Source organism: Halichoeres trimaculatus, unplaced genomic scaffold (genome assembly GCF_033239565.1).
Source record: "Halichoeres trimaculatus isolate MK-OKI-2021-1 unplaced genomic scaffold, fHalTri1.1 fHalTri1_scaffold_9, whole genome shotgun sequence".
In the NCBI taxonomy this organism is placed as follows: domain Eukaryota; kingdom Metazoa; phylum Chordata; class Actinopteri; order Labriformes; family Labridae; genus Halichoeres; species Halichoeres trimaculatus.
This window is the reverse complement of record NW_027437188.1, coordinates 35,838,773-35,854,203: the sequence shown is the minus strand read 5'-3', so window position 1 is coordinate 35,854,203 and position 15,431 is coordinate 35,838,773. Positions and strand designations below refer to the sequence as shown.

The window sequence follows — 15,431 nt, the reverse complement described above, 5'->3', positions numbered from 1 at the left end:
AGGATTTGAACTAATAACAGAAAGACTTCTATTTAGTAACGTTGGGATTTTAACTTATAACTTTAGGACTTAAACCAATAACATTAGGATTTAAATTTGTAACATCAGGACTTAAACTCGAAACATTGGGACTTAAAATTTTGTAACATTAGGAGCTAAAACCAATAACTTTAGCACTTAAATTTCCTAACATTGGGACCTAAACTGGTAACATCAGGACTTTAATCTTGTATCATAACGACCTCAGTCTTAAAAACAGTGATTTTGAAACTGAAACATAATTTAGTAACATTTAAACTTTAATCTCGTAACATTACAACTATGATCTGGAAACATTCAGCTTCAACTTTAATCTCATAATTCACTAACTGACGTCTGATAACACAATGACTTTATTCTTGTTAAATTACAACTCTGATTTCAAACCATTTAAACTTTAATCTCTCACTGTTACGACTTTAATCTGGAAACAATTTGACTTTTTCTGTGACTTTCAGCGACTTTCTGACCTGACAGCTTCCTCTTTGTGACATCACAGGTTTAATTTTCTGACATCATGGTTTTATTCTGGTAACTTTGCACCTTTCATCCTGCGACATCACGACGTTAACCCTTTAATCCTACGACTGTAATCTCAGCATGTGGTTAATCTGACGTCATGTTTTTTCATTTCTTCTTGTGTTTCAGATTTTCTTACATTCAGCTTCACAGCGCTGGAGGGAGAAGAGGTGAGGCATCACACACACACACACACACACACTTACACCTGTGTGTGTGTCTAAGTGCTCTGTAAATCTCCTCTGCTTTAGTAAACAGCATCACTCCTCTTTATTGGTCCTTATATAAAGGCTGATCCCCCACAGTATGCAGATCTCTGTCGCTGCGTTATGTAACCTCCTCTCCCTCATTATGTAAGCTTTGTCTTCTTTTCTTCTTCATCCCTTCTTCATCCCTTCTTCTCTGCAGCTTTTAACACCTCTGACTCTCATCTTTTCTTTCTGCTTGTCCTTACTTTACTTTTCTTTCTGCTTGTCCTTTCTCTTCTGCTTCATTTACTCCTCCTCTTTCCATCCCTTCATCTTTGTCCTCATCTCCGCTTTTCTTCTACTCCACTTCTCTCGCTACATCTTCTCTTTTATCCTTCCTCTCTATCATATTTCATCTCCTCTCCTTCTTTTTCCCTCTTTTTATTGCTTTTCCTCCAACCTTTTCCTCTTTTCTTAACTATAAAAACCAGCATCTGATTCTATAGTCTCATAATTTTGTTTCATCCATTTTTAATCATCCAAAAATAGGAGCACTTCAGATTTTTCACATTGAGAAAAAAGAGCGCTGGTTGCAGTCTGCAGCTCCACCACTAGGTGGCACTAAATCCCACACGCTGATCCTGGAGACCTGTTGATGAAAGCCTGAAAATAAGATAGATTTACTTTGAGGTGATATTTTATAGCAAATAATTTTATCAGTTCACTGTCATAACTCCTAGAAAGGTGAATTTTTTAAATTATCTTTTTGTGGTGACACTATTTGACAGTTAAACAGGACTGATTCTTTAATTAAAAATGGTTTAAAATGTCACAAAAAAATTATCTGACACCACAGAAATGCAAATAAACTTGTCAGCAAATATTTAACAAGTTTAAATCTGATTTTAATTTGAAGCCATTTGCTTCAAGACTGAAGTTTGGTGAAGAAAAAAAAATCTTGACACTGTTTGGGAACTTTTTTACTCTGAAGGTTCACTAAAATAAGACACGGATACAGATGTTTATTATCTTTTTAAAAAATTGTTGAACATGCAGTTTAAACACAAAGACACTTCAGCTTTTTTTTATATTTTATTTTTTATTATAAGGCTATCAAATTATTTTTCCTTTATTATTATTATTATTATTATTATTATTATTATTATTATTATTATTATTATATAAATATTATAAATTATTATATTATATATTATAAAAAATACTGAATTATTTTAAATAATAATAATAATAATAATAATAATAATAATAATAATAATACATTTTATTTGGAGAAACCTTTCATGACACCAAAGGTCACCTTACCAAAAAAAAAAAAAGTAAAAAAACAAAACAAAAAAACACACACACAAAAAAAAAGTAAAGTGCACTGGATCATAGTAGTCAGTCGCTCTATTATTATTCCGATATCTTGCATTTTTTAAAGAGTTTTTAAGTCCTTAGTCTCTCCATTTCAGAATCAGATAAATACAGTAAAATGCTCTCAATGATCTTGACTTTTGGGATGGGGTTGTGTGTTAACAGCGTGATTTAGACCTTGTTTACACAACGCCAAAAACGGTCAAATCCGATAACATTTCGTTGCGTTTTGTCAGAAAAACAGAAACTTTTGTAAATGCTCCCTGGAGTGGACAGTTTTTTAAAACGCTCCTCCATCCAGCCTCGTATAAACACAGACATCACCACATGTGCGCTCGCAGTTTCAGTTGAAGGTTGCCACAACTTCCAGTTAAGCCATTACGGTCCAGTTGGTGGCGATAATGAGCCTCATGGTTGGATTGCCAACCCTCTTACACAATAAAACAGCAGAAAAAAAAAAGAACAACCACAACAATGATGGCTGATTTCCGAGTAGCATACATACACATATATCCACATCGCCAACTACTGGCCTGGCATGGTAACTACATTGTTGTGACTTGTCCTCTTGGAGTCGTATGAACACAGATAACTTCATTTGACACGAAGTCTGCAGGTTACATTTTTACTGTCAGCTGAGCAGAGTGTGAGTTTTTAATGTGGGAATGAGCTGTGGTGTCGTTGTTTACATCACTGCAGCGGGAAGCAGAAGGACACTGCGACAGCTTAAGTACGGTGGGCTAAAAGGGACAAAATAGCAACATTTACAAACCTGAATTGCATCAGCGTTGACAGCCCAAATTTATTCCTACATCTGCTGCTTCTGTGGATTAAAAAAAAAGAGCTCATCATGTCTAAATCCAGATCCCAGGTTTCCCTAACCTGTCGTCCTCTCTTGTCTCTCTCAGGTGCACCCCTGGGTTGCACAGCCACCTCATGAGCCTGGTAACCAGGATTTGGACCCAGAGACACCCTGACCTCTGAACCAGGAGGGGACGTCCAGAGGAGGACATAGAGCCGACCTGTCGACAAGTGACACACCTCACCACGCTGTGTTGGACTCCGGGCTTTCTGGAAACCTTGGATCAGAGGATTCAGAGCCGCGCAGCTCTGGCGTCTTCATTTCTGGAGCCGCTGACAGCGCTAAAGGGTGTCTAATGGATTTAATCTCTGCGTTTGACAGTCAGCGGACGCTAAACGCCGCTCTGGGAATACGCTGAAAGGATTACTTTGGATTTCCGGCGAACCAGTTTGTGACATTTCTCCTGGATGTTCTGGTTTGTCTGATCAGTGGCGCCGCTCCTCTTTCCCCAGCATACAGTCACATGCCAAAGGATTACCACAGTATTATTCCAGTGTTAGTTGGACGTCGGGGGAACACGCAGACTTTGGGAAAAGCACACCTCTGATGAGCCTTGGAGTGACACGATGAGCACACTGTCGACCTTTTGTCTCGAAGCATCAAACTGTCAGACTGAACAGTGAACTTCTCTGGCACTTTAGTCGTATGTTTTCATCTCTTCCCCTCTTCTCTCTTTCTCTCTATCTGTCCGTCTCTTTCTCTTCTCTTTCATTCTCATGAACAACTGAATAGTATACTCTCCAGTATTACCAGTCTTCTGGCTCTGAATGACTTAGAAAATGTTGAATAATCCGTGTGTTTGCGTCCATGGTGGATTGATCTCTCTGTGTCGGAGTGTTAAAAACCTCGGCGTCCCGAGAACAGAGCCCTGAGGGACGCCCAGGAGGCCAAACTTAAAGCACAGCGTCCAGCTCTACGCCTGACTTTGGGAAGCGGCTGTGCCCGTTGAAACAGCGGAGGACTGTACCGTAAGTGTTGCTGTTACCGGCTGGCATGGAGAAGGTTAAGTGTATTTCACGGTTTTAAAAAGATGGCCAGCTGAACTCTCGCTGTCCCGACCCCCCTCCCCCTCCCTTTGCCGTTTGACAGTGTCTGTGTTTGTATGTGACATACACCTTACAGTCTTCGATGGTTTGATACCCATGATTTACTTTGAGTATAACGGAACAAGTGACCACAATAAGGAGAAAAAACACAACAACATGTGAAACGGGGATTTTATGCTTTCATAGATACAACTATGTGGATTTATAATGAAATAAAAGGTATTTTTCTTGGATGTGGTCTGAGGTCTTCTTCACATCCACACATCGTGCTTCTAAATAACTTTTAAAATGATGTTGAAAAGTTATTTTTGTCAAGTTTTGGTGGCAAACAATTAATCATGTACAAACAAATTACAACAAATATACACACATACACTGACCAGCCACTTTATCAGGTCCATCTTGCCTAGTACGGGGTTGGACCCCCATTTGTACGGTGGCCCTAAAGTGCAAAACGCAACTGCAAAAACCAAACACACGAAAAAAAAGGAAAATAAAAATAAAAAATGAAAAAAAAAAAAATGTGCAAAATTTTGCTATTTCAAAAAATTTGCTGAAATGTCATACATTTGAAATAAAATAAAAAAACCTTGAATAATGCAATTTTAAAATTTTGCTTAGTTTTGAAAAATTGTAAAGCTTTCTAAAATTAAAAAAAGGATATTTACTTAAAAATTTTTCAAAAACTTGTTAAATCGACCCAAAAAAATGGGGAATTCTTTTTTAATCTGCAAAAATCTAAAAAAAAAAATTAAAATAAAATAAAATAAAAAATCTAAAAAAAAAAAAAAATTAAAAGCTTTATTTCAAGGGGTGATGCATTTTTGTACAAAATTTTGAATTGTGATTTTACTTGGTGTCAGTGTTGTTTTCATTAATACCCTCTGTTAGAAAATAAAAAAACTGTATTTTAATGATATTTCAAAGCTACAAGGAGCCACTGCAAAGGAGTCAAAGAGCCGCATGAGGCTCTAGAGCCACAGGTTGAACACCCCTGCCCTAGAGATGGTTGTGGGTTAAAATCCCAGTAGATCAGCAGTTTCTGAAATACTCAGACCAACAACCATGCCACGTTCAAAGTCCCTTAAATCACCTTTCTCCACCGTTCTGATGCTCACTTTGAACAGCAGCAGATCGTCTGGACCATGTCTACATGCCGTAATGCATTGAATGCATAAAGTCAGCCATTTTTTTTTTTTTTTCAGCGACTCGTTGAAGCCGTATCCTTGAGCTAATCCAAAACTTTACACATCTTGATGCCTCAAAAAACACAACGCCCACAGGTTTTCATATAAAATCTTTATTGTTAGGATTTGGTGGTAGGAAACATCACACAACCCAGTGTTACAGCCGACAGTTCCCAGTCCTCCTGTTGGGAACAGAGCAGACAGCAGAGACTCTTCATTTCTCATAGGGGGGGTTTTGTATTTCAGTTATTCTAACACTGCTGATGTGAAGCCAAAGAAAAGGGTCAAAAAGCACAAATTCAAAGCTGTAACGTGAGGAATGTAAGACTCCATGAGCTGAGGTGAGAATAATGTGAAGAAAATTAACAAGTTGACTTTATTTTTGTTTGTTCTTTGCAAAAAATCCAGGCCTCATTTTTGTCTTTGAATGCTCAGATTTCAGTTTGTGGAGTTTTCTGGACGCGTTTCTGTCGGAGTTAGCTCAAGCTACAAGAAGCCGTGTTCTTGAAGGTTTTAATATTCTTAGAAATTTGTCTTCTACAAACTTTTGTCTTCCTTAAAAAAAGTTCAAAACTCAATTTTTACACCGATGAAAACATTTGTGCAAAGCAAATGTCAGGCTTCTGGGGCAACAAGGTTTTATGAGCTAAACTGTTTTAATAACGACGCTTTTTAATGGAATGTAGAGTCTTAAAAGGAGCTCGAAAACTTCTTTTAGAGCTGGTTTCTGTCACTTTAAGAATGAGGCACCAGGTCAGGAGCTTTAAACTAGTTTTCTGGGAACATGAGGCTGTCGCAGTTTCACCTTTATCTCTTAAACAACAACAACAAAAATCCTACAGCTGGTCTGAAAGAGACATCCACATCCAAAACACATCTTAAATGTAGTTTTAGCTTTTCCCGCTGAGCTTATTTTCGGGATCGTAAGAAATCTGAGACTTTAAATGTCTAAAATCTTTAACGTCAGACTTGGAAAGCCTCACACACCACATGAAGTCATCCAACAAGCGTCTCATTACTGCACGAGGAAAACTTTCTCCTGTTTCTTGGTTTGAATTAATAATCTGAGAGAAATGAGAATAAAAATGAACAAAAGTTTATTCTAATACAGAAAATCTGACATGGCAGAGGTGACGTCTGTGATAGGGACGCTCAGACGTCAGATGGTTAGTGTGATCGACAGCAGGATGAGTTCGTTTCAGTTTCTGTTTTGAGTCTTTTCATCAGAGCAATGCTCTTCTCACATCATCGTGTGCATCTTCTTTCTTCTTCATGTCCTTAAATCCGTCCACAGCGAGCTCCTCAGAGTCTGTAAAAGTTATGAGCCTTCAACAAATTAACCATTCAGACAAAGAAAGGAAAACAAACAGGCAGTAAATGCAAAGCCTGTGATGAATTGGTGACACCAGCTGAAAAAATCGTCTTTTCTTCTTAAAGTAGCAACATGATGAAAGTCTCGACCACGCCTCAGACTCCAACACGCCTGTTTCTCTCCAGTCGCCTCGTTGAAGTCAGAAGTGTGATGCTGGGTGCTGATGGTGCCGTGCCTGCACCTGTCCGCTGTTGGCTTTGTCCCTCAGCATGGTGAGCGCCGTGTTGGAGAAATCCCTCAGGACGTCCACGGTCTCCCTCTGCAGCATCAGAGACTCCTGCACGAACTCCTGCTGGCTCTCCACCAGCAGCTGCACCGACTGGGCCAGCACCTCCAGGGACTGGGACACGGAGGCCAGGAGCATCCGGCTGGCTCGCTGCTGCTCCAGGCTCTGAGACGCCATCTGGGCCACGTGGTCCTGCACCCGGCGCGAGGACGCCCCGGCAGGGAGGGGGTCTGAGGAGCTCTGGGTGGAGCTCTTATTAGGACGGGAGGAGGGGGAGGGGGAGGAGGAGGGAGGAGGCTTAGAGTTGGAGGAGGAGGGAGCAGCAGGAGCAGGCAGGATGGAGGAAGAGGAGGACGCAGGTTTAGAGGTAGCATCATTAGCTGAGACAGTAGAGGAGGAGGATGAAGAGGCAGGAGGAAGAGGAGGAACAAAGGAGGAGGCAGGGATGTTTGAGCTCGTCGTGGGCTGAACTTCAGCAGCGTCTGAATCAGAGACAGCAGGAGGAGGAGGAGCAGAGGAGGTGGAGGCTTCAGGAGCAGGTCTGGAGGAGGTGTTGTTCTGAACATGGTTGTTGTTGTTGTTGCTTTGGCTGCTGTTTCTGGAGTAGGTGTGGACCGGCTTCCTCATCTGGGCGCCGTCGGGCAACGGCTCCTGCTCCTGCAGGGAGGAGGGAGGTGGGGGGAGGGAGGGAGGGTAGGAGGAGAACAAGGCGTCTTCACTGTCGTCAAAATCCATGGATTGTTCTAGAAAAGAGAAAAGAAATGGGAAATAAAATCATTAATAAGCTTTTTAAAAACACAAATTCTTAACTCTCACGGTGAAAAAAGACTTTTCAAACGTAGATCCTGTTTTTGTTCATGTGCCTGATCCACAATCTATTTTAGGGGAAGAGCCTCAATCAAAGGACATCCATAAGCTCTGAATTCTAGATGTCCAAATTCTGTAGAGTCAGGACTCTAGAAGTCTGAATTCTATAAAGTCAAATTATATAAGATCTGAGTTCTAGAAGTCCAATTCCTCTGAAGTTGGAATTCTAAAAGTCTCAATACTACAAAGTCTATTATATGTAGGGTCTGAAATCTAGAATTTCAGACTCTAAAGGGTCAACATTCTAATAGTCCAAGTTCTATAAGGTGAGAATTCTAGAGGTGCTTCTTCTATGGGGTCAGAATTCTAGTAATCCCAGATCTATAAGGTTGAAACTGGAGAAGCATAAATTCTAGAAGTTTCAAAATAAATGAGGTCAGCATTCTAGAAGTCAGAATTCTAGAATCTAAATATTATAGGGTCAAAAAATATATAAAAGGCCAGAATCATAGAGTGTATATAGAGTGGACAGCGAGGCTCCGCTATTTATCATTGTACGGTTTTGAAGCCGTCACAGGAGCAGCCATTGTAGCAGTTGGGAGCCAGAGTCTGTGCAGTAGAGACATCGAGGGATTCTAGGAGAATCTGAGTGGAGCTGGGTGACAAAAATAATTTTTTTTTTTTCTTTCAAGAGTCTAATCACTTCTTGGCTTTACCTTCCAACATATTTTACAATTCCTGAAAAAAATACAAGAACGGCAGCTGTCAATCATCATTAAACGTAACGTAAAGCCTTGTTTTTAACCTCTTATAACTAATAAAAACAAAACTTTTCAGAAAAAAAGAGGACTTGAATACAAGGCAGCCAAATGATATCTTCAAATCACCACAACAATCAGACGTGAGAAACATTTCTACCAGGTGTATTAATTTTTTAAAGTTTGACCACAGCCCATCTGAAATGACTGGAGAGATGGATATTTTTGACCTATACTGCAGCCAGCCACCAGGGGGAGCAGTTCTTGTGGAGACCTCACTTTGAGCCGATCAAGCGGACATCAATTTTTCTTTTTAACAGTCTATGGTCAGAATTCTATCAGGCCAGACTTCCATTAGGTCTAAAATATATAAAGTCATAATTCTACAAGTATGAATTCCATAAGGTCATTGTTTTCTAACATCAGGATTCTAGAAGTCTAAATACCAGAATTTCAAAGTCTATTAGGTCAGAGTTCTAGAATTTTAATATACACAATTATTCATTTATTCAAAAACTTCAGTACTGATTTAAACACAACTTTAAAGAACCAGCAAGTGGCACATTATTGATACACATAAGTCACACACACTCGCTGTGGCTGCACATGGAACACAGAAGAGCTATGAAGCACAGGAACTTGCATACATCTACACTGTGTGGCATATTAATTGTTTTTCTTTGATTATATTGTTTTTATGATTTTCAGATGGTAAAATTGAAATCACGATTAAAATCGGATTAATTGTCCAGCCCTAATTGCAATGGACTTCTATTACACCTGAGTTTTTTAAGTAATATTTCTATAAGGTCAGAGATTCTACAGCACGTACAGAGTAAATTACAACTTTAATCTCAGAAGTCTTTAAGATTTGAATTCTATAAGGTCAGAATTCAGTTGGGAATATAGAGGTGAATTAGAGAGCAGAGAACAGAGAATTCTAGATGATCAGAATTCTTTAAAGATAGAATTTTAAGTCAGACTTCTGTAAGGTCATAATTCTACATTGACTGGATTCTAGAGGTCGGAGTTCTGATCTTAAAGTCAGAAACTTAAAAAAAGTTCTTTCTTTACTGTCCGTTCTTAATTATCATTTTTACTTTTTTCCGTATAAATTTCTCTGTAAATTCAATCCCTACCTCCATCCTCAGCCGGGTCCAGGTCAAACTCAGAGGACGAATGGAACGGATCACCTGAAAAATAAGAAAAAGGTCACGTCAAGGTTAAACAGTTCAGGGGTGGATGGAAACTTTGATGCTTAATAAGATCAAACTTGATTTACATTCATGAAAAGAGCAAAGATGGATCATGATTTTAATCTGACTTAGATAACTCCACTATGAACAGGACTTTTTTCTCTAAACACACTCACAGTTAACACAGTAAACACGGCTCTTCTTCCCTCTCTTTGCGTTAGCGCCCCCTCTGACCACTCTGTGTTCAGACATTAGTTATTCTAATCGCTCTCGTCTTCACAGTGGGGCTGATTTTCCTGCTCTGTTTTTGCCGCAGGCTTCAAAACTCCTTCAGTCTCTACTCACCGCTGGCATCGTTCTCCGGCGATGAGAGCGGAGACATGTCGAAGGAGTACCTGTCAGGTACGGAGTGGGAGCTGTCTGTCATGCTGAGGTAGGAGTAAGGTGAGGGGTTACTGAGCGGAGTGTCGCTGTACACCTTGGTAAAATCCTCATCTTCACACAAGTCAAGGTCGCTGTCACCGTCTGAGGATGGACAGGAGAAAAAGGTTAAAACAGGGACAGTGTGTTTCTGTGAGGCACTACAGTAAGTCCACAGTGTGCAGTTTCTTTACAGCTCTTTAGTTTCACTTTGAAACCAGAATTCAAAGACTCCTTACTTCCTTTAGGGCTCATCATCAGGATCTTGTGGACCATCCTCTCCACGGGGCCCATATTCTTTTTTTTAGCAGGGTGTCCGTTCACCCCGCGGAGGGCTACGAGGCGCCGCTTCCCGTCACATTTGAGATCTGCCCATTTCTTCATGATCTGACGAACCTGTGAGGAAATAAAATCTTCCTTTAATGAGTCTCTGTGTGTCAGTGGTTTACAGTAAAACCTTTAAAGATGAAAATATCAGGGTATGAACTAGAATTAAAAACCTCTCTGTGATTTTCTCCCAGCGCGTTGATCTGATTAGTGATCTCCACCCATGTTTGTTTCTTGGTGTCAGCCGACACACCTTGATTAAACTTCCCTACGGAGAGAGAAGAGGTCAAAGGTCAGTCCTGGTCAGGTTTCATGCAGGTATTTGAGTAACATCAGACACAAAAAGCAGACAAAAACAGCCTTCAAGTGCTCTGAATACACACAACGGTCAAACACAGTCACTCTGCAGCTTCCTGCTCAGACTGAAACAATCATTTAACATTTTAACTCAAACTTTCACTGCAGACAACAAATCATAAATCTGTATTAAATAGAAATCCTTTCACCAGCTTCTCATGGAAATGTTGAGCGGATGATGACTGTGTCCTGATTTGCATTAAATTGCCACAAGAAAACGGTTTGATTTGCATTAAGATGAGAAAGAGCTCAACCTGGTGAGCAGAGTATCAACAGATGACATTTTCAAAGAGGAATACAGAAGGAGAAATGAATATCCCAACACATCAGTGTCCTTCAGGCCAGAGATGACTCTGATCTTTGTGTTTGAGATGCAGTAACAGCAGTAACAGCAGTAATGAGTGTCTGCTCCATCCGGACTCACTGAGGAGGATGTATCTGTTCCTCTTCACCGCCTCCAGCAGAACTTTGATCTCGTGGAAAGAAAACCTCGGCTTGGATTTCAGCACCACTCCTTTGACTCCTCCCACACGGTAGTCCTCATCATCTTCACGCCAAGAGGCCGACATGACTGCGCTGGTTTCTCGTCCGCTCCTCCCACTCCTCCTTCAGATAGTCCACAGCAGCTGGGCTCAATGTCAACACCCTCCAGGTCTGTCTGGTCCTGATCCACCTGAGAGTCCAGACACCTGTCGGACTGCAGAGGACCGCGAGCAAGGAGAGCAGGCGGCAGCGGAGGAGGACTAAAGAGAGAAAAAGAAAACACGAGAAGATTTATTATTTAACAACAAAACGCTCTTCTTCTTAAACTTTGCAAGAGGTATAAAAATTGTTACAGTTTCAGTTTTGTTGATAACGAGAGAAGGAAAACTTAATCAAAAACGCAGAATTTCCTTCCTGAAAACTTTGCTTTATAAGCACATTTTTTCTAATCAAGTCGAGAACGTTGAAAGCTGAAAAATAATACAGGTGTGAAAAGATCTCATGACACAGGATCTTGTGATTTTTTTGACACAAGACAAGAACCCAAAAGTTTGAATGAAAAGGGTATACATCAAGTCCATGGCGTAAACTCATCAATTTTACTAAATATAATTCCAAGAAATTACTAATTTTACAGTGAATCATTTGGCTGATGTTTCACTTTCATTTAATACAGAACGTGAACAGGATCATCATTTATTTAGCAAAAAATGCAAGTCATGTCCGATTGCTCAAATGTCAAGTTCGCTCTTCAACATTAATACTAGAATACAAGCTTTCATGTTATTTTTAGTATTATTTGTTCAAAAATAGTCATTAAAACATGACAAAGCTGTTTTAAAAACTATTTAAATAATGAATTTAGATCAAGTAATTCACTTTGTGTGTCTGAGAAATCAGCGTCAACTGTGTTAACCGTTGAAAAAAACCCTATAAATCAGCAATAGTTTGCTCCAAAGTCACATGACCCCAATCAGCTGATGCCCCATCCTTTTTGGTGTGAACCTTGAAGAAAGTGTGTCATGTTTCAGCTCCTCCTCATCAATATTTCATCAGAATGATTGTCTGTACATGGGGCGCATTAACTGTTCATCAACTGTGTTAATAGGCCTGTCGCGATAATCAATAAATCAATTAACTGAACGATAAATAAAAACGTCCTCGGTAAGTTTGCCAGCCTTGATAAACTGACACGTGCATGCATGTTTGTTTTCCTCCTCTCTTTCCACCAAAGAGGCTGAATGAGAAGATGGCTCACTACGTCTATCTTTCCTAACATCGGGGTGCATAGGTTCTATAGCGGATTTAGTGGATTTATAGCGGAGTGAGCATCTGTCAAAAATATGATCTTTGGGGTGAAGACGGGGCTGCTCGCGCGTACACACGGAGAGAGCTGAAGCGAGCGTCCTGAGGGGTAAGGAGGAAACACACGCTAATATGAGTGATGGCACCAAAGATACGGTTCTTAAGCCGCCTGCCACAGTCCCAGTGTGGGAATATTTTGTTTTTTATCAGAACGAACAAAGTGTGAGCTCATGAACACCAACGAGCTGATATGTGGCATTTGTTTGAAAATAGTGGCGACGAAGAAGAAGAAGGGGAGGTGCAGCGGAGCCTTGTTCTTTGACAATCCACTCTTACTGAGGCTTTTGGTCGGCAAAGTAAACAGAAATAAAAGCTCCAAATGGTGGCGCTCAAAGACAGCTACATTACCAAAGAAATGCAGCCCTTCAATACGGTTGAAAGCCAGAAATGTTAAAAATGTTTGACAGACAGTACGGATTGACTGGGAAAAAGGACATGTTACAAACAATTCAGGAACTGTATAAACTCCCTTTTATTTAGGCTATAGTTTTTATTGTTGTTGTTTTTTTTTTTTAATGGAGTTTCGTTTTTTCTTTAGAGACAGGGTCTATGTTTTATTGTTTTTGATTAGTATTAATTATTTTCATTGACATGTATTTTTCTTCTATAAGAGAGTCCATTTCATTTTCATTGTATTTTTTTTTCTTTCTTGTTTGTTAAATTAATTATATTTTTTGTTTAATTTATTTTATTTAAAAGATCCTGACCTTTTAATTACAGTTATATACTCTTAAGAAATCAACGTTTCTTGCTTTTGATATGGTGAACTCACTTTATTATCCCATTTATCGTAATTACATCAATGAAAAAATGGAAAAAAAACAAAATAATATCGACAATAATATCGTTTATCAGCAATAATATTTTGGAAAATTATCGTCTAGCAAAATTTGTCTTGCCTAGCAATCGTGACAGGCCTAGGTGTTACCAACATTTTCTGCTCTTCTTACTATAGATGTTATAAAGACCAAACTGTGAAAGAAAGGAGCAGAAATATGGCATGTTCAAGGTCTGCAGTTAGCACAAGGGGCAAAACATGGAGAAAATGTGGACTGTGTCTTTTCACTTTTTATACTTGAAATGTTCCCCTAAAGACAGAATCACTCTGCTACAAAAAGAAACCAACCTGTTAAAAGTTTGATGTTAATTCGATAAACATAGATGTATTTGGACAAGCTTTATGACAACTTAACGAGTCTGAATAACACATAGCCGACATACTTGTCACCACTTCTCTGATTCTCTGTGATATTTCTAGCGTTGTCGAAAAAGTGAGAATTTGACCTTTAAAAAAAGGTGTTTCCTGTCTTGCTGTTCATTCATTGCAACACTTGGTGGCAGTGTAGAAAAGCATGCAGAATATTCTGAGACAAAATTAGAAGATAATGCCCCAGCACAGGTAGCTGTACACTTAGTGGACCACATTCAGATCAGTTAAACCTGCAGCTTGTGATTTACTGTATCACAAACACATGAATCCAAAAGTATCTTCAGGTTTTTAGATGCTTCAGATGCTCGATGTCTTTTCTGCTGAGTCACAGCAGTCATGTGCTTCATCAGCTTCACACTGTGCACAAATAACCCCCTGAGTTTAACATCTACACCAACTCTACTGCTTCTCCACTCAGCCTGCTGAGCTGATAATTAGTTTCCATTTCACAGATATTCTAAATAAACACTAGGGAGGAAAAACGCCACAGCTGCTGTGAATGGTGTGTAAAGAGAAATACAAAAAGAGCCTTTTAAAGATGATAAAAACATAGATGTAAGCAGAAACATTTAATTAATGTGACTCTGTACAGTATGAGTGGGCTTGTTCTCAAGGGCGTAAACCGAGAGCATGTTTTTTTTTCAGCTTGTGTCCTATACTGCCCCCTTCTGGTTGGATTTTAAGATAAGTGTTTGGTGAAGGATTGCACCAAATTAAGTTTGTTAATTTTTGTCCCTTTTCTGTGATTAAAAGTCCAGTTTTAAGAACAGACTAATGATTTTGTCCATCAATTTTGATAAAAAGCTATATTAAACAAACAATTCACTCACGCAAGGTTTATCTCCATCTCTTAATTATTTCTTTTTCTTTTTTTTCCTTCAATTATTTAACTCAAGACTTTTCTGTTATCTTTATCCACAACTGGAATTTTTAATAAGCTGTTTTTAATTTTTGTAAAACCGTAATTACGTCTTTTTTTTTCCTCACTAACTTTGAAAAGGAAGTTCTCGACACAAGCTCATAATATATCAACACAGCGGGTCACGTGACTCCTCTGGGCCAATCAGCGTCGCCCCTCCTCTGTCTTTGTTGCCTGCCTCTCGTCCTGCTGCAGCTCGTGCCTTGCGGCTCACAGCAGCCCACTGATTCCGCCATCTCTACCAGCTCCGTGCGGCTCAAAACGGGCTTTTTACACCGACGAAACGACTTCTATAAGAATTTAAAGCATTATTTCGTGGATTTAACGTGTTTGTGAGAGGCGTTGTTGTTCCGCGGTGTGATACAGCCTTTCAACGGTTCGCTGCGTGCTACGTGACTATCAGTGGCTGAGATGGAGGACGAGATGTCTGCTAGCCTCAACGTTACGCTCTTTCATCGCGTTTTAATTGTTAACGTGATTTTACGCTAACTCCGTACAGGTGTTGTGTTTTATCTACGCTTTACACGACGTGTTGTGTTTAAAATGCTGAAAATGTAGGATGTGATTACCAGTAAAATGGCGTTGTTCTCTCCCTCCTCTCCTTCCTCCGCGGTTCTCCCGAAAGTTCGGAGTGACGAGAACAACGCAACTGCGCAGACTCCGCAGCGCTACAGAATTTTTTTTTTCTTCTCCCTTGCACGCGCAACATTTTCAGCTCTCAGCGCGCCCCCAGCTGCAGGAAGGGTGCACCAACCAGTCACATGTCCAAACAC

General features: G+C 39.8%; 2 protein-coding genes across 5 annotated transcripts in view; one reads left to right on the top strand and one right to left on the bottom strand.

Moving 5' to 3' along the window:
- The window catches only part of LOC141798088 (leucine-rich repeat and fibronectin type III domain-containing protein 1-like protein), a 491,366-nt gene extending 487,095 nt beyond the window's left edge, over nt 1–4,271 (top strand). For 3 of the 4 annotated variants that reach the window (XM_074679873.1, XM_074679872.1, XM_074679874.1), the window contains 2 exons: nt 688–728; nt 3,032–4,269. The gene's annotated coding sequence lies outside the window, so the exon portion shown is untranslated. Of the gene's footprint in view, nt 1–687; nt 729–3,031 lie in introns of all 4 variants that reach the window. The other variant, XM_074679875.1, reaches the window with a different exon arrangement.
- A 1,421-nt stretch (nt 4,272–5,692) lies between these two features.
- LOC141797900 (uncharacterized) lies at nt 5,693–15,363 on the bottom strand. The gene is made up of 7 exons (XM_074679592.1): nt 15,228–15,363; nt 11,106–11,424; nt 10,498–10,592; nt 10,237–10,393; nt 9,923–10,102; nt 9,521–9,574; nt 5,693–7,559 (listed from the first exon to the last, which is right to left on the bottom strand). The coding sequence occupies exons 2-7, from the start codon at nt 11,248–11,250 to the stop codon at nt 6,730–6,732; spliced, it is 1,461 nt and encodes a 486-aa protein (XP_074535693.1). The 5' UTR covers nt 11,251–11,424; nt 15,228–15,363; the 3' UTR covers nt 5,693–6,729.
- Between the last annotated feature and the right edge of the window lie 68 nt (nt 15,364–15,431).

Bases quoted from the DNA above. Each gene is read 5' to 3' on its own strand.
- LOC141797900 (XM_074679592.1), bottom strand. From the start codon at position 11,250: ATGTCGGCCTCTTGGCGTGAAGATGATGAGGACTACCGTGTGGGAGGA. The intron at 10,593-11,105 runs GTGAGTCCGGAT...CTCTCTCCGTAG, and splicing joins GAACAGATACATCCTCCTCA to GGAAGTTTAATCAAGGTGTG. The intron at 7,560-9,520 runs GTAGGGATTGAA...TCTCTTTTCTAG, and splicing joins GGACCCGGCTGAGGATGGAG to AACAATCCATGGATTTTGAC.